This window comes from Miscanthus floridulus, chromosome 17 (genome assembly GCF_019320115.1).
Source record: "Miscanthus floridulus cultivar M001 chromosome 17, ASM1932011v1, whole genome shotgun sequence".
NCBI classification, from domain to species: Eukaryota; Viridiplantae; Streptophyta; class Magnoliopsida; order Poales; family Poaceae; genus Miscanthus; species Miscanthus floridulus.
Window position 1 is genome coordinate 17,717,359 of NC_089596.1, and position 17,699 is coordinate 17,735,057.

Genomic DNA, 17,699 nt, shown 5'->3' on the forward strand with positions numbered 1-17,699 from the left:
TCGAATGTCTAAGTAGCATCAAGGTCCCATCGGGATTCTCCTCCAATATAAAGGGTATAATAAATGTGCCAGAGAAGAAATTCCTAAACTTAAAGTCCCACGACTGCCACGTGCTTATGACGCAATTGCTTCCAGTTGCTTTAAGAGGAATTCTACCTCCACATGTATGTCTAGCCACCATGAAGCTATGTGCATTCCTCAATGCAATTTCTCATAAGGCAATCAATCCAGTGGAACTAGCTACTCTACAAAATGATGTGGTTCAATGTCTTGTCAGCTTTGAGTTGGTGTTCCCTCCATCCTTCTTTAATATCATGACACACCTCCTAGTTCATTTGGTGAAGGAGATTAGTATTCTTGGACCTATGTTCTTACATAACATGTTCCCCTTCGAGAGGTTTATGGGAGTCTTGAAGAAATATGTGAAATTCCATTCTAAGCCTAAAGGAAGCATCGCCCAGGGCTATGGAACAGAGGAGGTCATTGAGTTCTGTGTTGACTTTATTCCTGACCTTGCCCCGATTGGCGTTCCCGAATCGCGACACGAGGGGAGACTCAGTGGTAAAGGAACTTTAGGGAAGAAAACATATATTGGCATGGAAGACGATTATTTCAATAAAGCACACTACACAGTTCTTCAGAACTCATCATTGGTGCATCCGTACATCGAGATACATAAGGAGTTCTTACGATCCAAGTTTCCAGGGAAGACTGAAGAACTGTGTAGTGTTTCAATGGTTGGTTGCGAAAAGAATGTCAAGGCGATGACAATATTGATGAGCAACTGTATTTGTTGGCTAGGCAACCATCATGGCATATCCTCACGTATCAAGGGTACGAGATAAATGGAAATACATTTTACACAGTTGCCCAAGATAAAAGGAGCACCAATCAAAATAGTGGTGTTCGCATAGATGGCACAGATCCAAATGAGAATATACAAACATATTATGGCCGCATAGAAGATATATGGGAACTAGACTACGCACCTAATTTTAAAGTCCCTTTGTTCCGGTGCCAATGGGTGAAGCTGACCAGAGGAGGGGTAACAGTCGACAAAGAGTATGGAATGACAACAGTGGACCTCAACAATATTGGGTACAAAGATGAACCATTCGTCCTTGCTGCCGATGTGAGTCAGATGTTCTATGTAAAAGACATGTCTACAAAATCAAAGAGAGGAAAAAATGAAGACATCAACTCAATGAGCAATGAGCCAAAGCGCCACATAGTTCTTTCTGGGAAAATAAATATAGTGGGAATTGAAGACAAGTCAGACATGTCAGAAGATTATGAAAGAAATGTCTGAATTCCACCCTTCATAGTGAAGAAAGATCCAAGCATTATGTTAAATGATGAAGACACTCCATGGTTACGACAAGATCATAACCAAGGGTCATACGTCAAGAAAAAATTCACTGTTATGCCCGCATGATACAACGATGCACTGTTGTGACATAGTTTTAGAAAGTCTATATGAGATTCAAGAATTTATGACTAGTGTTTGATAAAACTTTCTCAAATAGGAAAATGAGCTATGTAACAATTGTAGATCTTGCTGAGATGATCAAACTTGGTATTCAGAGATTTTTTATCTGAGGTCATTTAGTGTCTCATTTGAGCAAGTTTAACCAAGTCAAATTTGGTCAAATGAAAAAACAACACTTTGACTCTAGTATTATGAACTCTAAATGACTTCAAATTGAAAATTTTTGAATACAAAGTTTGTTAAAATAATCAAGATCTACAATTGTTGTTTCGGTCAACTTTCCATTTGAGATAGTTTGGACGGTTCAAATTTGTGATTTTTAAATATCGACGCCTACAAACTAGTTTTCGGAACCCTAGATTGTCTCCAATTGAAAAGTTTGAATACCAAGTTTGTTCAGCTCTTCAAGATATACAATCCTTATATAGGCTATTTTTTCATTTGAGAAAGTTTGAATAAAATGTAGTTCAAATTTCACAAGTGGTGCCATAGTTTTAGAAAGTCTATATGAGATTCAAGAATTTGTGACTAGTGTTTGATAAAACTTTCTCAAATGGGAAAATGGGCTATGTAACAATTGTAGATCTTGCTGAGATGATCAAACTTGGTATTCAAAGATTTTTCATCTGAGGTCATTTAGTGTCTCATTTGAGTAAGTTTGACCAAGTCAAATTTGGTCAAATGAAAAAACAACACTTTGACTCTAGTATTATGAACTCTAAATGACTTCAAATTGAAACGTTTTGAATACTAAGTTTGTTAAAATCATCAAGATCTACAATTGTTGTTGTGGTCAACTTTCCATTTGAGATAGTTTGGATGGTTCAAATTTGTGATTTTTAAATTTCAACGCCTATAAACTAGTTTTCGGAACCCTAGATTGTCTCCAATTGAAAAGTTTTGAATACCAAGTTTGTTCAGCTCTTCAAGATCTACAATCCTTATATAGGCCATTTTTTCATTTGAGAAAGTTTGAACAAAATGTAGTTTAAATTTCACAAGTGTGTGACATAGTTTTAGAAAGTCTATATGAGATTCAAGAATTTGTGACTAGTGTTTGATAAAACTTTCTCAAATGGGAAAATGAGCTATGTAACAATTGTAGATCTTGCTAAGATAATCAAACTTGGTATTCAGAGATTTTTCATCTGAGGTCATTTAGTGTCTCATTTGAGCAAGTTTGACCAAGTCAAATTTGGTCAAATGAAAAAACAACACTTTGACTCTAGTATTATGAACTCTAAATGACTTCAAATTGAAAAGTTTTGAATACCAAGTTTGTTAAAATCATCAAGATCTACAATTGTTGTTTTGGTCAACTTTCCATTTGAGATAGTTTGGATGGTTCAAATTTGTGATTTTTAAATTTCGACGCCTACAAACTAGTTTTCGGAACCCTAGATTGTCTCCAATTGAAAAGTTTTGTTTGTTCAGCTCATCAAGATCTACAATCCTTATATAGGCCATTTTTCATTTGAGAAAGTTTGAACAAAATATAGTTCAAATTTTACAAGTGTGTGACATAGTTTTAGAAAGTCTATATGAGATTCAAGAATTTATGACTAGTATTTGATAAAACTTTCTCAAATGGGAAAATAAGCTATGTAATAATTGTAGATCTTGCTGAGATGATCAAACTTGGTATTCAGAGATTTTTCATCTGAGGTCATTTAGTGTCTCATTTGAGCAGCTCATCAAGATCTACAATCCTTAATGAAAAAACAACACTTTGGCGGGCTGCAAAAATTTCAGGCCTTCAGTCCCGGCCCAGGCCAGGAACCGGGACTAAAGGGTGGGCAGAATTGCCCGCCCAAAAATACCTTTAGTCCCGGCTGGTAACACCAACCGGGACTAAAGATCCTTTAGCCCACACCACTGCCTCTCCCACTCTCCATCTCCCTCTCTGAGCCAGTGGTCTCCCTCTCCCTCTTAGGCACGGGCGGCGCGGCCCCCCTCGCGCGGTGCAGCGGTTTCTCTAGGTGGATGCGGCAAGGCTCTCCTCCGGCTTCTCTAGGCGCAGGTCATGGCTCCCCTAAAGCTTCTCTAGGCGCGGGTAAGGCTCCTCTCCGGCTTCTCCAGGCGTGGGCAAGGCTCCCTCTCCACCATGGCGCAGCGGACTGCGGTGGATTGGGTCGTGGGTGTGGACTGCGAAAAGTGACAGGTCGTTATCCGCCGCCACACGAAGCAAGCCGAGAGAAACTACGCGGAGCAGATCCCGAGCTCTCTCCGAGCTTAAGGGGTGAGCACCAGACCAGATGGTCGTGACCGAGGGCGTGCCAGTGAATCCCTGCAATTAACAGGTCAATTCAACCCTGCTATTAAGGGGTGAGGACCATGCTCTTCTTAGTAGATAGATCTACTAACCGCCACTGTCCAATCTAACACGCTATCAACAGGTCGAGTCATCTGATGCAGCATTAATAGCGGAGTCATATTGGATACTGGTGATCAATGGAACTATCTCCTAATGGAACATGACTTCAAACATCCGCCATGTACGATGAGGACGAGATAGATTGGTCATTAAAACAGGATCTAACATCAGAAATTGAATTCAACCGTGATAGTAATTAGCAGATGATAGATTAAAATAGATAGAACCAACGAATCTCAATATAGATCGTGCGATTGGTGATATTGTATTAAACACCAAACTATCTGACACAATATCGATAACTTTGATTAATACCAATGTTTACAAGAGATCAGTGTCTGTTGCAGCCTTGTGAAAGTTGATATGAATCGATAACTAATCAATACCGCAATTTGTAAGAGATCAGTCATCTGTTGTAGCATTACAAATAACAATATAGATCGATAACTAATTTATACCGCGACTCGCAAGAGATCAGTCGTCTGTTGCAGCCTTACAAGTAACAATACAAGTCGTGATGGATACTCACAAACAAGCCGGAGGTCAGGTCATCCGATGCAGCCCTGCTTGCCCGAAGAACTCGCCGAAATCTACTCTACTCCTGCTCCTAAGGGGTGGCCGGAGCCGAAAAAGTAAAGGTACTGGATTTGTTTGATCGATGTGAGATGTCCATTACAATGGCCGAGGTTCAACATTTATACCCAAGGCCTGGCTACGAGTCCTGGTCGAACAAAACTGGTTATGAAAACTAAAAAAAACGAACAAAACTTTCTAATTTAAGATAACTTGGACTCCAATCTTTCCTTTCTATGGAGCCCGACGTGTCCTCATACTCTATGCCTTGTTGATCCTGTCGATAGGGCACATCCCTTTGGACCGATGACGTCATCCTGATAGCGATACGATTAGCCGCTCCTTGCTGAATATTTTGGCTTTCGTTTGACGGATTTGGACTTTGAGGTCCCTTCTTCTTGAACCAAAGCTTAGTGTCAACAGTGGGTTCGGCGGATCCAGGCGCTGGCAGCTGGATCTGGCTAGCAGCGTCCGGATCCGGCAAGCGGGTGGCCGGATTTGGCAAACAGCGGCCAGATCCGGCGAGCGGGTGACCTCCTCCAGCGAGCTGGCATGGCGGAGGTGCAGATCCGGCGAGCGGAGCGACGGTGCCTGGATGGGCTCGCTGGGCTTATCCACGGGTTTTTCTTTTTTTTCTTTTCTTTATTCGATTAAACGAGGCGGGCATCCAACCGCCTCAGAAAAGGTCCCATTTACCGTGACCATTGGACCGAGGCAGTTGCGATGCCCGCCTCAATTAAGCCATTTCGTCCGCTTTGGTTAAGTTTCGTGTAGTACTTTAATTAGATATAACGGATGAGCAAAAATATGTTATATTTATTTGATATTATTCTAATTTCATCAGTATACATGCAGTTTAAACTTAGTCCTAAACATTCCTAGTGATCAGAACTACTCTCTGTTGTTGTACTCGCAGCAGCACGCTAGGACACCGACTGCGGTGTAGCAATGTTCTGTAAAATTGGTGTGCCCCAATGAGACACATAGTTGCTGGCACTTGCCAAGAGTACATCCTGGCATCTTTATTGCAATCCACTGCAAAATAAACGTAAAGTAATAACCAAAGAACAATCATGTCGATGACAAGAAAAAAGGGATATAAACAGAATTGATAAATTACATATAACTGATTCACCACGTCCTTGAGCGAAGCAGAGTGACATGACCAACACCATGATCGCACTGACCACTACAAAGAGAGGCATTATTGCATCCTTAGCTTTGAGAAGAGCCATCAGATAGGCACCTTGTTGTTTCAAATCTTACCGTAGGACTCCTCTTATCTTGTGGCTTGGTTTGTGATGCTTCTATGTCGAATCTTTCGACCTTTCACTATGCCAGAAAACCTTATCAGTGACGCGTGTAGAGGGTCATCAGTGACGCGTAAAACACGCGTCACTATTCTTGCGTCTGTGATAAGGGCACATTAGTGACGCGTAAAAACGCATCACTGATAGGAAACTATCCGTGACGCATATTTAGAACACGAGTCACTGATAACGCGAACATGCGTCACCGATAACTGTAAGACGCGTCACTGATAAGGAAATAGAGTGACGCGTATTCAGAATATGCGTCACGGAAAACAGGAATACGCGTCACTGATAAATCCATATCAGCGACACGCTGTGGGAACCCGCGTCACTAATAAGTCTATATCAGCGACACGTTGTGGTAACACACGTCACGAATAAGGATATATGAGTGACACATACTAAGAATATGCGTCACTGATTTGCGTCACTGATAATTTGATATCAGTGACTCATGTCTGTCTAATGTGTCACTGATAGCATATAACAAATGTACACATTGCTCATCAGAACCCCACATCGTTCACAGAAGAAATATATATAAGTCATCAATATGTAACATGTTCACACGAGATAGACATCAAGTTCAACAGATTCACATTTATATCAAATGTTCACAACTTGTTCAAAATCCATCACAACTTGTTCGAAATCCATCTAAACATTGGGCTTAATTTATTTAGTCACACACTACATCACTGGACTCACACTGATAATGGCAAACACACATCACTGGTCATGATGGAACTCTCCTTTCTTCTCGATGACTTGTTCCACTAAGAACCTGGCTAGCTTTTCTCTAATCATGAGGATATCGATGGGCGTCGTCAACACTTCAAATTCCTGTGTCAAGATAGAACTTTGGTAAAAAAGAAAACATGGTACAGTACAATGTACAGGACAATATAGACAATCAATGTAAAAAATCACAGTTGCTAAGCTTGATGCAAACAATCAAGGGACATAGGAACATCCGCAGATGTGGAAATTCATTAGCAAGCAGATGGTGCTGTGCCTATGTCTATCACTGAGTAAAATATATAGGCAGTGTAAATCATCGAGCATTCGAGCTTATGACTAAAGTAGTACTGTGCATGTTTCCACTGAAAAGAAACTGCAGAGTTTTCTTCTACATCAAGGGAATAGCCTACAAATGTAGTGAAATCGCATTAAGGTTTGACATACAACTGTTACTTGAGACTTTTTTCTGGACACGCAGGACTGTTTCCTTGAGATTGATTTGAAGACAGAATGCTGAGGCCACACAAACTTTTTCATCAAGACTATGAGCAATCGGCTAGTGCCACTATTACCGAATAATGATACTCAAATTGAAACACAAACTGGCCACTGCGACAATGGCCACACTATATCCGAGTGCTAGGAAACAAATAAACAATCAGAGAAAATAATCTGTTAGCTAGCTGCATGCTCCTAATCCAATCACTAAACTACCTAGAGCATAAGGAGGTTCAGCTGCAAAAGCACAGAGCTGGCACCTGCTCCTCCACCCTCATCAGATCACTCCCCAAAACGAAAAGACAGGTAGCAATACAAATAAAGCCTCCACCTTTTCTCTTCTCTTGAGATAGAAAAAGACAGGTAGCAGAACAAGTACCATGGGCTAAAAACTATACTAGGACATGACACAGTCACACACTCAAACAACCATGGGCCATTATATTTGCACATCCAAAGTTTAGATATGAATACCTCAGAGTATTCCAAGTTTGTCTTTCTCATAGCTAAAAACAAGTGGTGTGCAGCATACCAGCTAGATGACTTAGCAGAAGATTGTTGAAGGCACTGCGAGAAATATATATAGAACACAATAATTTGAAAATGGAAGTTGAACACAGTACTTAATATACTAGAGGCACAATATTGACTTTTATTTTTGGAAGCACTTACCGCATATTTAAAAGCGTGTTTCAATGGCTGTGGTCTGTCTTTCAGCTTGTTTGTGTATCTTGCAAAAGCCCTACATGTAAGAGTACAACACACACATATATATGGCTCATTATGTTGGTTCAATGATATTGGCACTTATGAAACAAGTCAATAGTAGGTAAGCAAACAACTCACTCGTCAATCAACAGTTTTAGCACGCTGAAATCATGGTTTTCAGATCTGTTGGAATCAAGGTATATGACCTTATTCCACTTTTGAATTATTACCACGACGATCCAATGATCACCAGCTAAGCCGCCAGAGTTGTAGGCAAACATTATGTAGTCATTCTTGGTATACTTGGTGAAGGCCTTTTGTACATACTGCAGAACTTTGTCTCTATCAAATGTTATGCTGTCCAGTGACATCACTTGTGGATCTAGAAAGCCCACATGAATGTCCTTAGCCTTAGCTTCCACAACCAGTGATCTAAAAATAAGAACGAACATGTAGACAACATGAGTACATAAACCAAAAGGGATATGCCTAGAGAAAATGAGTACAGAACAGCCGATGAACTGCAAGCATATGTATCTGGGTCAGCTACTTCAACCAGCTTAATTGCATTTTATCTGGGTCAGCTAGAATACACATGATGCAGAGCATGAAAATTGAAGTTTAACGTCTGTACTCTGTACCTCAACTCATGCAAGAACAGTTAAACCCACCTACAAACAATCTACTTTAACTCCGCCACTACCAATTGTCCCCGAACTACTATGTGTTAAAGGTAATAGATTAAGTTACACAACCCATGTACCAAGGGCACAATAACAATAATAGATTAAGTTACGAGAGAAAACGTAGAAATAAGTACTGCATGAGTCCATCAAAGAGGTGCCACACCTTTGGTTCCCCAGCCGCTCTTCGCCGGAGCTCCCATTTCCAGCCTCCAAGAAGCATACGGCCCACACCAACCAATCAGACGCTCTCTCTACAGTTTGGATCTATCTTTGCCTGATTGTTATAAATTTTAGTTACCAAATACTCTATATGGAGATGGGTAGATACAAATGTAGGGATGATATAGATAGTTTTCATAATGACATAGGTGGATGATTTATTTATTAGATGGTTACTTTAAATGTAAGGAGAACTACTATCAGCTATGACCTTATTTCTGTTCTTCTACCATGGGGTAACAAAAGTAAAGAACACAGATTTGTTTGGAGGTACTTACAATATCCAGCATTGAAGAAGAGAGGCATCCAATGCCCCAAATTGGAAGAGGTCATACAGAAAATTGTATCTCACAAGCCTGACTTCGAAATTTGATGAGTTCAGCATATAAATACCCCTGAACCTAACCACTATCCCATGCTTATTGTTGACGCAATCTTTCATGTAATGAGCATGAAGAGCAGTACATCCAGGTCCTACCGCCTTGAGGTCCATTGCTGGGAGAAATGGGTGGCCACATTTGTACTTATCAATCCATTTTTGCTGCTGCGGTTGTTTTAGACTCTGTCCAACAGCCTTACTAGCCAACTTTTTATTTGTGGCTGCCTTTTCACTCTCTCCAGCAGCCTTACTAGCCCCTTTGGGTTGCTTGGGTGGCCTTGCACCGCTTCCAACAGCCTCAGTTCCCACTTTTGGCTGCGTGGGCAGCTTAGTGCATTCCTTCTCTGAGCTGTTTGGATTTTTTGAAGGGTTGGCTGTATTATGCTCCTTTGGCACACTCTTTGTTGCATCAGATGTGGCCGGAGATTGATGATTTGAAGGAGTTGAATTGGCTCCACAAAGTAGCTTTGTAGAAATAATAGCATTAGTGCCCTTCGAAACACTCTTAGCACTCTTTGTGGTCTCATCTGGTTGAGATTGGGCTGGCTGGGTCTCATGTGTTTGTTTCACTAGAATCCAATCCCTTCTCCACTGTATCCTCTGTAGTAGAGCTTCTCTAAGTGTTTTGATATCATCATTAGGGGGCGGCTGCAGCACATAATCCTCATAACCCTGATGTACACATTCCACTTGGACTATTGCATAATCATAATCTATTTGGACTGATTCTAGCACAAACTCCTTTGGGAACACCCGACCCTCTGCAACCACAGGTCGATAGTTTCCAAGGTTCACTACCAAGGAACATTGGGTTGGCTCTTCAAGAAGATCAATAGTATCTGGAGCAACTGAACTGGGCCCCAACTCCAAGTCGTTTGGAACAGCGTTGGAGGCAGAGGCACAACTGCTCCTTCGTCCGCAGGCAGGACTAGGGGTCCTAGAAGATGGTGGTCTTACCAACAAGCCTTGGTCTGCAAGATAGGACATGACATCCTGTGTGACCTTGCTGGTAACCTCTTTCGTGACCTTAGCCGTCACTTCTTGTGTGACTTGAGCTGTAACTTCTTCTCTAACTTGAGCTGCTATCGCTTGCACATCCACATCTACTGCACCAGACCTCTTTCTTTTTCTGTACATGCCAGAACACCCAGGCCAACCATGCTTCTAGCCAGTGTAACTTGAAACAGCGCGCACGCGGCCTGGCTGTTCAGGGCCCAAACATGCAGTTAGCACATCATTCTCCCTGACCCAAGTGACGCCTGAAGATTCTGCGGCTGATTGCTTCTCTTTAATGTCTTCAGAGATTTTTTGTGTTGAATCCTGTTTCCAGATGATCTCAGCTTTATCTTCTGATACCTCAAGCTTACTCCTTGCTCATAGAAACCTCACAGGGCGGCCTTCAGGGTAGTCATCCCATGGGTTAGGGATGCCTTTCTTGACTAACTCTGCATCCTCCACCTCCCACTTTTTCTCTTTCCCATCATACCCTGCAGAGCCCAGACAATGGTTGTGCACATTTTGTTGCCGAAGCATTTTGTATTTCTCACTTTTCGCTATTTGTTCTGGGGACTTCTTCAATACCTCAAATTCTGCCCAATCTTCAGGTTGAATGTAGGGGTGCTTCTGAAAGGGACTGAGGTTTTTCTCGATAAAATCGGTCACTAGCCTGTTTTTGTGGGTTCTCCAACTCTTAGATATCACCTTCATTATATACTTAAGCCCCTCAGTCTTCATTGCATCTGGGAACTTCAAGTAGGGCATGACATGTTTATTAAACAATTCCCATTTCCTCTCATCAGTAAGGTTTTTGAATGATGGCATAACTAAGGATAGCTGTTGTCTAGCAATCAAACGAGCAAGCAATCGCAATCTTCATTGTTGTTTCACCTCAATTGGCTTCCCATCTGGATGTATCTCTGTGACCTCGATCATGTCAGTAGGCCACTTAGATGCTGTCTTTGGTTTTTGGGGTCGGCGCACAGGCTCAGGCACAGACTGCTGCTGCTCATCATCAACGGGTAACTCTGCATCCTCAGAAACAGTTTGTGTCCCCGCTTTGTCGTCACCACTTGATGAAGAATCTGTGGAAGAAACCTATCAATTAAATTCGAGAAAGATGTGGTTTAGCAAATTGCAGAAGACCAAATTTAGATGCTAGAAATATGCTAAACACTTGAAATGACTGTGGGTGGTGATAGCTTACCATTTTGATGTGGAACTTGAAATGACCGAGGAGGAGGCCGGGGCGACGGGGGTGGTGACCGGTGGATCTCCAGCTCGGGGCCCCAACTCTTCCCGCCGCCGGCAAAGCCGCTGCGGCTGCCCTGCGCGTCCTCTTGCGTCTTGCTCGCGAATGGGAGAGTCGAGGGCGGGAGAGGCGGTGGCGCACGGGAGAGGCGCGCCGAGAGATGCGGCGGCGCACGAGAGAGATGCGGGGCTGTGGATGCGGCGGCGCACGGGAGAGCTGCGGGGCTGCGGGAAACGGGAGGGAGGGACTGTGGGGCTGCTGCGACTTGGGGACTGAATTTGGGCCTGCTGGTTTCCGGCCCAAACAAAATAGAACGATTGGTGAAAAGCAAGCAAGCAAGCACCTGGCCATCCTTGAGGACGCCTCTGTAAACCCGGCCGAAGCCGCCCTTGCCGTCGAGGTTGCGATCGCTGAACATGTTGGTGGCCTCTTCCATCTCCTTGAGCGTGAACACCATCGTGCAGCTGCGTTTCTTGGGCGGCGGCTGATGCTCCTTCGCCTGCCATAGCTCAGCCGGCTTGTACACCCCTGCAGAGTGCAGAGGACATCCGTTCAGATCATCAAACCATAGCAAATTCAGAAGTATCCCTGACAGCAAGAACAACGAAATGCTAGCTGTGCTTCAATAAAACATAACGTGAACTAATAAAGCTACAGAAACCCAAATTGGTCATGCGAATCACTCGAAATAGATGCAGTGACTAAGTAGTTTCATATTTCATTTCATCTGTTAGCATCACGAAGTTTCACTGATTTCATCATTTAAGTATCACTGTGACTGAACCTACTACGCTCGTATATGAATTACGGACAGACCAAGGATGGAGATACTTACCAGAGTTGTAAACGTACAGTTCGGTCTTCCAGTACTGCTATTTTGAACACTGTACAAAGGATGATTGGCATTGGACCAAGCTTGTGTTCTTCCTGGTAAGCCTCAATATACTGAAGGATCTTACATACCTGCTAATTACACCAATAAATATTTATGAATAATATTGCAAACATTATGCTTAGATGTAAAAAAGAATAGTGTTTCTACCTCTGCTCTACTGAAAGGAGAGCACTGAACCTCGATATGCAAAGCACCACAAATAGCCATTTGCAAGTATGGAGTTTCCTCAGCATTTGCAAAGCACCTACAGCAGTGCAAGCATGCCAGTACAATCAAACACCTTTTTTGTGAATTATCCAACATACATATTTTGGTGCAAGTGACTAGTTCAGATAAGCATTACTTTTTTGAGAACCTAACACTGTAATATCTCTTGCGTACCTTCAACAGATAAGCATTACTTTCTCTTGCGTACTTGCCGGTTTCGGCGGCCTTTTGCAACGGTGGCCTCTTCTACATGACCATGTCGTAAGTATGAAGTTTCCTCACTCTCGAGAATCATAGGGAGGGTCCAATCACCAAAAGGAGGGACTTCATCAAATTGATTGTACTCTTCCTCCTCCACAGCATCTTCAACTCCGACAACCCGTTTTTTACCGGGGAGAACTACAAGGCGTTTCTTGTTTTGCGTGTCGAGCACATAAAAGACTTGTGAAACCTGAGCTGCAAGTACGAATGGTTCATCCTTGTACCCAACCTGTTCAAAATCAACGGTAGTGAATCCATATCTGTCCTTGTTGATGCCCCTTGTGCCCTTAACCCAACGGCACCGAAAAACAGTCACCTTGAAGGGCTCCTTGACCCCAGGATAAGTTAGCTCCCAGATCTCCTCTATCTGACCATAGTATGCATCCTTCTGTACGTCAGTGTTGTCCAAAGCAACTACACGAACACCACTATTTTGGTACACACTTTTCTTGTCTTGAGCCAAGGTGTAAAATGTGTATCCATTTATGTCATATCCCTGATAACTTGTGATTGTGAACAAAGGGCCTTCTGCTAGGTTCCGAAGCCCTTCATCTGTGCAAGAGCTCAAACTGAGGATCCGCTTTTTGAACCAAATGTTGAATCCCTTCATATGTGCCCTCCCTATCCATGCTTCGCTCCGACCTGGATTCTCTTGACGCAACTGCTCCTTATGCTCCTCGATATAAGGTGACACTTCTAGTGTGTGTACCAACACGAGAAAGTGAGCCCGCTGGTAATCATCCGGATCTGGATTAAGTGTCTTCTTCCCAAGAGTCCCTATCCCCGCTAGCCTTCCCTCATGGGGAGACTTATATAAGCCGATTGGATTTGTAGGATCAATGTAACCAAGGCACCAATCAACCACCTCCTCAGCAGAGTAACCCTGGACCATGCTTCCCTCAGGATGAACCCGACTCTTTGTATACCGGTTCAAAGTGCTCATGAATCTCTCATACGGGTACATATGATGCAGGAACACGGGACCAAGATACTTTATTTCCTTGACCAGATGAGCAATGAGATGAACAGATATATCAAAGAATGCCGGTGGGAAGTACGCCTCTAGAAGAGACATTGTCTGGAAAAGCTTCTTCTCAAGATTGTGCAGTGACCTCTCATCAAGAACCTTCTGAGATATTGCATTGAAGAAGAAGCATAGGCTCATGATTGCCATTCGGACTTTTTCTGGCAAAATGTTCCTGATTCCAACCGCAAGCATTGTTGTGAGCATGACATCGCAATCGTGAGCCTTCATTGGGAGCATTTTGTTCTCTTTTGGCGCCACGAGCTTCCTGATGTCCGCTGAGTATCCGGAGGGAACTTTCACGCTACGGAAGAAGTCGCACAGCTCCTGCCTCTCTTCCTTAGTTAGATTTATGGCACATAATGGTAGCTGGGCACTGGGGCCCTCGGGACACAACTCGGGCCTGATATCCAAATCTTTCATGTCCGCTCGTGCATTTGCATGGTCCTTGCTTTTCCCCTTGGTGTTCAAGAGTGTTCCAAGTAAGCTCCCACAAACATTCTTTGTCACATGCATGACATCGATGCTGTGGCGAACTGCTAAGTCTTTCCAATAGGGTAGCTCCCATAGAATGGACTTCTTCTTCCACCTCTTATCAGCGACTTCTTCCTCCTTGCGCTTTCTCTTTCCAAGGGCACTCTTTTTGTTCTTCCCCAACGTAACATTGACATCCTTTACCTGGTCATAGACATCATGCCCAGTGAAATGCCTCGGAGCAGATCCCTTCTCAATTGTGCCATCAAACTGGCGTTTCATGAGCCGGTAAGGATGGGATCGGCTAAGGAAACGGCGATGTCTTATGTACACCCTCTTCTTCGAGTTGTTCAGCCAAAGACTCTCGGTATCATCTAAGCACTGAAAGCAATCTTTCTCTCCTTTGGACTGCCCAGACAAGCAACGGTGTCCCGGAACATCGGTGACGCTGGTTAACACCATTGCACGCAACTTGAATGACTCTCTCTTGAACCCATCATATACCTTGATACCGTCTGACCAGAGCGTCTTGAGCTCATCGACAACCGGCCTCAGATACACGTCGATGTCATTCCCTGGCTGATGCGGACCCGAGATCAAAAGTGGCATCATCATGTATTTCCTCCTGTTACACAGCCACGATGGAATGTTGTAGATCGATAACAACACAGGCCAGACACTGTGCGAGCTGCTCCTGTTACCGAACGGGTTCATGCCATCTGTGCTCAGTGCAAAGCGAATGTTTCTTGGCTCATCTTTAAAAGATGCATACTTGGAGTCGATGACGCGCCACTGAATAGCATCTGCTGGATGCCGTAGGTAACCATCATTCTTGCGTCCCTCCTTGTGCCAACTCAACAACTGCGCGTCCTTGGCAGTTGCAAACAAACGCTTCAGGCGAGGGATTATAGGGAAGTACCATACCACCTTCCAAGGAGCTCCATGCCTCTTGTCCTCATCACCCCCGTCATTTCTTCGTTTGTATCGAGAGACTCCACACTCGGGGCAGTCGGTCAGTTTTTCATTTTCTTTACCATGGTACAGTATACAGTCATTCTTGCAGGCATCGATTTTCTCGACCTCCAATCCCATAGGGCAAACAATCTGCTTGGCCTCATATGTGGTCTTGGGTAACTCATTCCCCTCAGGCAACATGTCCTCTAATCGATGTAGCAATGCATCGAAGCTCCGGTCAGTCCAATGATATGTCGCCTTCAACTGGAGAAGCGTGAGAGTAGCAAACAACTTTGAATACTTTGCCTTGCAGCTCTGATGGAGAGGAGTCCTCATGTCTGCCATCAACCTCTTCAGCTTCTTCATCTCCGCCTCAGTGTACTCATCAAAGCCCATGGCATCACGCACCATCTCCTCAAGGTCCTGTGACTTCTGGGCATAATTGGCACTGATATCTGCTAGCTTGTCATCGGTGAGAGCCGGGATGCAAAAGGGTCCTTCCTCGTTGTCCTGACCAGCACCATGAGTTCCATCATCCTGACGTAGGTCACCAGAGAATCCTTGGTCCATACAACCAGCTTGCAAGTCTCGATCATTAACTCCTTCTTCTCCATGCTTGTTCCAACATCTGTAGTGATCCATGAATCCTCGGAGGATCAGGTGGGCATGGAGTGTTAATGAACTCGAGAACTGCTTCTTATTCTCACAATCAATGCATGGACACCACATAGTTGTCTTGTGCCGATTCAACATATCCGCCTCTGCAGCTCTTATGAATAATTTCAGACCATCTAAGTACTGAGCACATGCACGGTTGCGAAGAGACATCCAGCTCCGATCCTCCATATCTACAAAAGTATGAAAACAAATGAAATCAACTAATCCTTGCATGAAAATCCTATAAATTACTTGAATAGTAAATTTACTATTGCATCAGTGTGACACTCCAAAGAAAAAGATATGACTAGCCAAAGCTCTATGAAAAACAAGTTGCACTGAAGTAGAGCTTAGCTTGGCTATGTGAGTTCAGTCAGACCTGATATTGAACTAACAGCCAAAGAAGACAACAACTAGCTAGAACAGGGTACTAAGCTGTATACCACTGATAGAAAAATATTATGCATTAAACTGAACAGAGAGCACACCTACTGTCTATTTTGCAATGAAATTTTCGTTTGCAGCTTACAGACTCTACAGATTGCTGTCAATTGACAGTTACAGACTCTCTGAACGCTTCCACATGACAGCACCGGATCCATTTCTCGCACAATCAAGAACACAGCCGAAGGGAAAAAGGGAAAAGAAGTGAGCGATGATGTACCTCTGCTCGAGGTGGGCGATGGACGCGAGCGAATCTCGCCCTTGCTGACACGAAGACGGCCGTGCTCGATCTGGTCCGACGATGCTGCGCCCTGGAGGCCGCCGCCGACACGTGACCGCCGGGGCCTGGGCTCGAGTGATGGGGCGGCGCAGAGGTGGGGGGCTCTGGCCGGAGATGCAGGTGCCGAGATGGGCGGCCGCGACGGCCGGAGCTGGAGGAGCCGAGGTGGGCGCGCGGCGCGTGGCGCGCGGCGACTGCCGGAGCTCTGGACGCGCCGGGATTGGGAGTCCACCGGGGTGGGGTGGGGGCTGCCTCCGGCCGGAGCTGTAGGTGCCGTGGTGTGGGGACTCCACAGGGCACCAGCCGGAGCTGCAGGTCGACGGCGGCGGTCGGCGGTCGGAGCTCCACGCGTTTTTTATTTCGACCGGGACATTTTTTTTAGGGGACGAAGCCAACATGAGTTAATTAGATCGGTGATGTAGATGTGTCCCCGGCCACAACTCAGTGACGCGTCTTTAGAACACACGTCACATTTATTATCTGTGACTCGTGTTATCGAGAAGTGTCACGGATATGCTTTCCTATTGGTGACGCGTCCAGAAAAAACGCGTCACATGCCTTATCTGTGACGCGTTTTGTTAACGCACGTCACGAATACATCGTTATTAGTGACGCGTCTTGCTCCTGGGGCATGGGCAGCAACTAATCGGTGACGCGTCTCGTGAACCCGCGTCACGGATAGATTATTGGTGACGCGTTTCGTTTTTGTGTCACGAATCGTCGTGTCACTGATAACGTTTTCTGGCATAGTGTTTTGTACAGGTACATGGATGAAGCAAATGTGGCCAATACTAATTAATTAGTGCTGCCATGCTTCCCTCTCTGTTAAGGAGATATCTTTATCTGCCATATTCATTTGATGCCTTACAACACTACTTTATCTCTATTGCAACTAATTAACTATTGCTTGACATTTGTGCGTGCATTGAGTCAACGATTAAATATTTCCTCCATTTCATATTACTTATCATTGTAGCATTCAAATTTTTCTATCAAAATATTTGTCATTCTCACATTCTAAAACACTCCACCCTTCATCAATGTAGTCACAAGGTTTCTTTAATTTGAAAACAAAAACACTTTGATGCAATTAATGAGGATAACAATGTCATTTGCTACATCTCCTTATTTGGTCTAAAATTTACTTGAACAAGAAGTAATCTAAAACGACAGAAGTAGCGCCATAGCCATGTTGTTTAATGTTTATGACCAACAGTTCAGAGGGATGTCCCGTGTTTGGATTAATTAACCTGTAGTCCAACACATGGCTAGTTG

The 17,699-nt window shown here is 43.9% G+C and overlaps 2 protein-coding genes, 1 long non-coding RNA gene and 1 pseudogene across 3 annotated transcripts; all 4 read right to left on the bottom strand.

Moving 5' to 3' along the window:
* Nucleotides 1-6,343: 6,343 nt before the first annotated feature.
* On the bottom strand, nt 6,344-8,588 carry LOC136518960 (uncharacterized). Its single transcript, XM_066512638.1, has 5 exons — nt 8,546-8,588; nt 7,835-8,128; nt 7,661-7,730; nt 7,463-7,555; nt 6,344-6,592 (listed from the first exon to the last, which is right to left on the bottom strand). The coding sequence occupies exons 2-5, from the start codon at nt 8,065-8,067 to the stop codon at nt 6,479-6,481; spliced, it is 510 nt and encodes a 169-aa protein (XP_066368735.1). The 5' UTR covers nt 8,068-8,128; nt 8,546-8,588; the 3' UTR covers nt 6,344-6,478.
* Nucleotides 8,589-8,603: 15 nt separating this feature from the next.
* Nucleotides 8,604-11,186, bottom strand: LOC136515327 (uncharacterized; annotated as a pseudogene).
* A 320-nt stretch (nt 11,187-11,506) lies between these two features.
* LOC136516200 (uncharacterized) lies at nt 11,507-13,132 on the bottom strand. Its single transcript, XR_010773968.1, has 4 exons — nt 12,505-13,132; nt 12,271-12,367; nt 12,064-12,191; nt 11,507-11,756 (listed from the first exon to the last, which is right to left on the bottom strand). It is a non-coding gene; the product is annotated as an uncharacterized lncRNA (long non-coding RNA).
* Nucleotides 13,133-13,139: 7 nt separating this feature from the next.
* On the bottom strand, nt 13,140-15,685 carry LOC136515328 (uncharacterized). Its single transcript, XM_066508955.1, has 2 exons — nt 13,518-15,685; nt 13,140-13,143 (listed from the first exon to the last, which is right to left on the bottom strand). Exons 1-2 carry the CDS (start codon nt 15,683-15,685, stop codon nt 13,140-13,142), a joined length of 2,172 nt encoding a protein of 723 aa, XP_066365052.1.
* Nucleotides 15,686-17,699: the final 2,014 nt, after the last annotated feature.

What these genes read in the sequence shown, in the direction of transcription:
- LOC136518960 (XM_066512638.1), bottom strand. Translation starts at nt 8,067, where the DNA reads ATGTCACTGGACAGCATAACATTTGATAGAGACAAAGTTCTGCAGTAT. An exon ending in CTAAAACTGTTGATTGACGA is followed by an intron (nt 7,731 to 7,834) that starts GTGAGTTGTTTG and finishes TCTTACATGTAG; the next exon opens with GGCTTTTGCAAGATACACAA. An exon ending in AACACGCTTTTAAATATGCG is followed by an intron (nt 7,556 to 7,660) that starts GTAAGTGCTTCC and finishes TATTTCTCGCAG; the next exon opens with TGCCTTCAACAATCTTCTGC.
- LOC136515328 (XM_066508955.1), bottom strand. Translation starts at nt 15,685, where the DNA reads ATGGATCACTACAGATGTTGGAACAAGCATGGAGAAGAAGGAGTTAAT.